This window comes from Merops nubicus, unplaced genomic scaffold (assembly GCF_000691845.1).
Source record: "Merops nubicus isolate BGI_N331 unplaced genomic scaffold, ASM69184v1 scaffold18403, whole genome shotgun sequence".
Lineage (NCBI taxonomy): Eukaryota > Metazoa > Chordata > Aves > Coraciiformes > Meropidae > Merops > Merops nubicus.
Genome location: NW_008599780.1, coordinates 4,665 through 10,633, shown reverse-complemented (window position 1 = coordinate 10,633; position 5,969 = coordinate 4,665). Strand labels below are relative to the sequence as shown.

The 5,969-nt window shown below is 52.1% G+C and overlaps 1 protein-coding gene across 1 annotated transcript in view; it reads right to left on the bottom strand.

Annotated features, from left to right (window-relative positions):
- Positions 1-5,728: 5,728 nt before the first annotated feature.
- The window catches only part of LOC103770266 (interferon lambda-3-like), a 1,200-nt gene continuing 959 nt past the window's right edge, over positions 5,729-5,969 (bottom strand). The window contains exons 4-5 of the mRNA XM_008937521.1: positions 5,932-5,964; positions 5,729-5,824 (exon numbers count right to left, since the gene is read on the bottom strand). Of these exons, the coding sequence (XP_008935769.1) occupies positions 5,729-5,824; positions 5,932-5,964 (129 nt within the window). The remainder of the gene's footprint in view (positions 5,825-5,931; positions 5,965-5,969) is intronic.

Sequence of the window (5,969 nt, the reverse complement as noted above, 5' to 3'; positions counted from 1 at the left end):
AAATTGCGGGCCTTGGAGAGAGGAGACGGGACCTGTTGGAAAAGATGGCGATGCCCGAGAGCGGCATGGCCATGACCAAAGGGGAATATGCAGGGGGAGGAAATCAGGCTGGCGTTACAGCTTCTGAGGAAGATTCGAATATGGGGGCTGATCAGGATGACAGTGGGACTCTGCAGGGGTGTGCCCACGCCTACCCTGTGTATAAAGCTCCTCCAAATACGGGTCAGTCTGACAGACATGATGTTATAGCATGGAAGGTCATGCAGGATATCCAGGCTAAGGTAGCAAAATATGCACTTGGTTCTCCTGAAGTCATGCAAGTTCTCAGAATAATAAAAATTGACCTGCTTGCTCCATTTGGCATTAAATATCTGGATCAGGTGTTGTTCCAACCTGTGCACTGCTTGTGGGGAGATCTAGTGCATCCAGGAATAATCGACGCTGACTTTACAAGCTAGATTCGTGCTATGGTTTCCAACCCCACCCCCCCACACACACTATCCCTGAAAACACACGTATTGCTCAGCTTGTGCCCTTTAAGTCCTGCGTCCCCAGGACAGACCAATGCAGTTGTGGAGAAGGCAGCTCCAGATCAACGGGACTTCCACAGATGATCTGGACTGCAGATATCTCTAGCCAGCGACCACAAGTGTACCCTGATTATTCCAGATGCCACCCCGCCTCACATCCAGCTTCGAGGTTTGATTGACACAGGTGCTGATGTGACAGTCATCTCCCTCTCTGCGTGGCCTCCTGCTTGGCCTTTAGCCCCTGCGGGTTTGGCCATTGCAGGGGTAGGAGGAACGACACAGAGCTACTGAAGTCAACGACCTGTATTGGTAAAAAACGCAGAGGGGCAAACAGCTGCAGTTAGGCCCTATGTCAGGGCAGCTCCACTCAACCTCTGGGGGCGGGATGTGTTGGCAGCCTGGGGGGTACGGTTTGGGATGCATTTTTTATTTGGGCCACTGTGCTGAAGGGTGCACCATCTCCTACACTGCCCCTGCGGTGGCTAACAGATAAACCCATCGGGGAAAATCAGTGGCCCCTAACAGAAGAAAAGCTAGTCGCCCTTCGTGAATTGGTTCAGGAACAATGACAACAGGGACATACTGAGTTTTCTATTAGTCCCTGGAATTCCCTAGTCTTTGTAATTAAGAACAAATCAGGGAAATGGAGGCTGACTTTTATGATCTTAGACATACCTTCTGTAAAAGCTGGTAATGGACCTGCCTACGTCTCACAAAAACGAGGCAATTTTTACACCTGTGGGGCGTGTCACGTAAATTTGGTATTCCACATTCCCCAACTGGTCAAGCTATTGTTGAACGTGCTCATTGCACCTTGAAGCATGTTTTGGAAAAACAAAAAGGGGGGATGCATGGAGAAACTCCACAGGGCTGACTGGAAAAGGCTTTGTATACAATTAACCATCTTACAGTGCCACCAAATTCAAATAATCCTGTCAATTTGAATCATTTTCTCTCTTTACAGTCATCAGGCGAGACACACCTGCCCCGAGTGAAGGTCTGGGTATGGGATCTAACCACTAATAAGTGGGAAGGCCCGTGCGAGCTCATTACGTGGGTGCTCATTTCACCCTCCACAGGTCAGTCTCTTCCAGCACACCAGTATTTTCCCACTGATGCTACAAATATCAAGCAATCAGCTGGCTCAGAATGACCTTTCCAGTAGTCATAGCCTTGCCCTCATCCTACTTTTCCAACCAGTTGGCCTATTTTGACTCTGTCCCGATCATTTTCCAGCAGAACTTTGCGTGGAAAGCTCCCCTCCACTGCAGGTTAAATGTCCATCTGTCTACCCACCCCTTTGGGTTTCTTTCCTGTACATTCTGCCCTTGGAACCAGAGATCAGAGTCCACATGGGAACTGCAATAGATGTCTCCCAAATGCCAGGACTGTATGGAGACACAAAAAACCCCAAGGCTTTTTGCCTATCTTCCTGCTGTTCCTGTCTGAACTAACACAGGGAGGAGCACGTCCCTCTCCTTTTCCCTGGGGAGGGTGGGAAACCACTGTTAACATAGGATCACAGAATCATGGAATGTTTTAGGCTGGAAGGGACCTCTAGAGGTCATCTGGTCCAACCTCCCTCCACAAGTAGGGACATCTCTACCTAGGTCAGGTCATTCAGAAAATCATAGAATGGTTTTGACTGGAAGAGACCTTTTAAGATCACCAAGTCCAACTGTTAACCCAGCACTGCCAGGTCACCCCTAAACCATGTCCCTCAGCACCACTTCTCCCTGGCTTTTCAGTCCCTCCAGGGATGGGGACTCCACCACTGCCCTGGGCAGCCTGGGCCAGGTCTGGACAACCCTTCCTGGGAAGACATTTTTCATAACATCCAACAAAAGGTGTGTATAGAAGATTCGGTTCCTGCACTTGGACCCATTCCCTTCTTAATGCATCTTGTTTTTCTACGAAAGCACAGACTTTAAGTCTCAGGCCTTTCTCTCCTTCCCGTTGCCAACAGCAAAGGGCTGTTCACCGTCCCCCGAGGTGAACCAGCCAAGCACTTGGTGATGCTCTGAACGGCTCTGACCCCTCAGCATCCCCCTCCCAGCACCTCTCGCCTGAGCCTGTGGGCAAAGAGAAATCACTTCTTCCCCACCTGCGAGCACCCTGCAGCAGCTGTAGAGGGGCTCACCCTGGGCTACAAAAAGCTGGCAGGGGCATTAGGCTAACGCTGGCCACTGGCAACACGTACAGCTCTGTACCCACCAGCTCCCAGCACCCATGGAGCCTGGCCACCTGGTCACTGAAGCCTGGCCCGTCTGGCAAAGGAACAAAAGTAGCCACCCAGCCTTAACTGGCAGTGCACTTACTTTGCATGGGAGACACTGGGAGGTCAGCCTGCAAAAAGCTGGCAGGGGCATTAGGCTAACGCTGGCCACTGGCAACACGTACAGCTCTGTACCCACCAGCTCCCAGCACCCATGGAGCCTGGCCACCTGGTCACTGAAGCCTGGCCCGTCTGGCAAAGGAACAAAAGTAGCCACCCAGCCTTAACTGGCAGTGCACTTACTTTGCATGGGAGACACTGGGAGGTCAGCCTGCCAGAGGCAGTAGCCTGCCAGAGGCAGCCACGGCGGGAGTGGGGAAGGTATCAGCACGTCTTTGGCTTCCTGCCCTCGCAGGACACGTGAAGCCAGGAGCACCATGATGGAAGTGGCACCTCGTGAGCCTGGTGGGAAGATGAAGAGGGACTGCTAATGCCCGGGCGTGGTTTCTGCCCTTGCCTGCTGCTGAGGAGAGCTGTGCTGTGGCCCTGCTGCTGCGTGGGCGGGAGAGCCGAGTTCTGTCCCTGGAGAGGGCCGCACAGGCAGCCCTGGACCTCCCTCCCGGCTGCAGTGGCATCATCTGCTGTCTCACAGCTGCCTTTCTCAATGGCTTGGTAGATACCTTAATGAGAGCAGGAAAATCTAAATACATCAATTTGGGGGAATGAAAGAACAACTTCTGCCTTTGTTGGGCTTCCCTCCCCAGAGCCATGTGTTGTGTGGATATTGCAGTACAGCAGTTTTAGCCAGAAATGTTCTAAACCAACACCCCCTCACAGATGTTGGCTATACGTGAGACCTGTAGAGAGGGATTTCTCACCAGACTTCAAATCTGAGTAGTGAAACTATGAGCAGGGATGGGAGAAGGGGATGCTGGGATGGACACACGGGCATCTCCAGGGCCATGAAGCCAGCTGAATATGAGCCAGCATGTGCCCAGGTGGCCATTAGGAAGAACACTGGGAAAAATTTTTTCCCCAAAAGAGTTGTCCAGGCCTGGCCCAGGCTGCCCAGGGCAGTGGTGAAGTTCCCGTGCCTGGAGGGATTGAAAAGATGTGTAGATGTGGTGTTGAGGGACATGGTTTAGTGGTGACCTGGCAATGCTGGGCTAATGGTTGGAGGTGATGATCTTCAAGGTCTCTTCCAACCAAAAGGATTCAACGATCCTATGATTCCATGAAGCAGGCACCAGTGGCATCAGCCTTCTGCCAGGAGTGTGTGGACAGATAGGCAAAGTATTACTGCAGTCTGTTGTCTGAGAGACAAGCTGCACATAGTTTTAACCAAAACCAGGAGTCAGTGTGCAATACCCTACACACCACTGGGGCTTTACCTGCCCATCCACCTTGTTGACACTACAGTATTTCCCTCCTGGTGGCTTCTCATTGCCTTGGGTGTTGCTCCAGACATTAGGTGGCAGCAGATGAATAGTGGCTGGGCACAGCCAGATGACAAAGTCTTTGAAAGCTCCTCAAAGAGCCCAGGGTCCAGCGTATGGCTTCTGGATGTCCCAGCGAAGCCACTCCCTGTAGTGTTGAAATGCCTCTTGCCCGGGTTTTCTGTTTTTGGAGTGACATGTGTTGGCATCCTTGCAGCTTCCCTCTTCACTCTCCCCTCAGGGCATGTTTTCCTCAGCCCTTGAAGTCCATGTGGACAAGCCTGCAGGTGTCTGCTTGAAGGCGTGTGCGTGGAGATGTCTCAAGTGGCCAGGGCTCATCACTCTGGCAGAACCAGGTTCAGGCCAGCTGCAAAAGACAAACATGGCAACATTTCTCCACTTTTGTGCTTTAGCATGAAGTATAACTTGGAAACAGAAGGGAAAATGAAGGGTTTTTCCCTCCTCATCCGCAAGGAGTTTTTATTTGGACAGTGTCCTTGCAAAGCCTGAGCAGGATGAGTGGGCAGTACCTGGGACACGCTTTGTGACAAGCATTTATCGCTCGTGTCCCAGGCTGTCTCTTTGCAGGAAGCTGTGGCCATGTGCAGCTCAGCGGCTGTCATCTCAGTCCCCAACCCTGCAACCTGAAAACAGCAACTGTAAAATTATCCTTCTTGTGCTGGGGGCTCTAGAGCTGGATGCAATGTTCCAGGTGGGGTCTCGTGAGAGCCGAGTAGAGGGGGAAGTCATTCAGGGATCTCCTGAGAGCTCCCAGGATGGCCAAACCCAGAGGCTCGCCCAGCCCATACTGGGATGCAAGCACTGTGTTAGGCTGTGGGCTCCTCCAGGCTTCGTGCCCTGGTTTGCACCACCCAACATGGACATCCATCCTAGAGATGGGTGGCCAGCAGGCTCCTGCCCCTGCGCAGGCAGGGACAGCCCTGGCTGCAGCAGCATCCATCCGTCCCTCAGGGCGAACCCCAGGGGGTGGTCAGGGTGCACCACTCAGCAGCTGGGAATGAGCACGAGTGCCAAGGTTCTGGTAACTCAGAACTCGCCTTGCTGTCCTCCCGCAACCCCAGTAACTTGCTTCGCCAAAGGGATAATATACAGCAAAGTGCAGGGAAAACGTACGAGGGCAGCCTGTCCATTTATAGTGTCTGGTTTATTTTTCATATTAAATAACATGTAAAAAATAACTTATACAGGCAAATAGACATCATGTACTCTGTAATAAATAGCAGGTAAAAAAATAGATTTCTTTAAAAACACTCAGTGTTTTGAAAACCAGCAAACCCCAAGATTTCCAATAAATACATTCAACCCCACTGAGCAGCATCGGTCAGGATCAGCATTTCTTTACCTCCTCCTGAGCCATTTATAAATAAACAATAAACCAAATAATTTACAAGATCATAAAGAAATAAACTGCTCCCCGAGTTCACATAAACAAGAAACAGTCTCAAGCAGTAGATAGAGTCCAGTGGGGCAGCAGGAGTCCCTTTTCCCGGTCGCCGGGCACCCCAGGGCCGTGCTGCCGGCGGGGGCTAAGCGCACTGCTCCCGGAGAGCCGCGCACTGCAGGTCGCTCAGCACTTGGAAGAGGTTGAGGATGGTGGAGGCCTCCAGGCAGCCCGTGGTCTCCTGCGGTGGGGAGAAGGGACGGGCTAGCACCAGGAACGGGGTGCGGTGGGTGGGCCCTGTGTGGGCACTAACACCCTGATATCCCTCGCCCTAATGGTCTGACTTACTGTTTTCTTGGCCGCCTGCAGCTTCTGCCGCCAGTGCC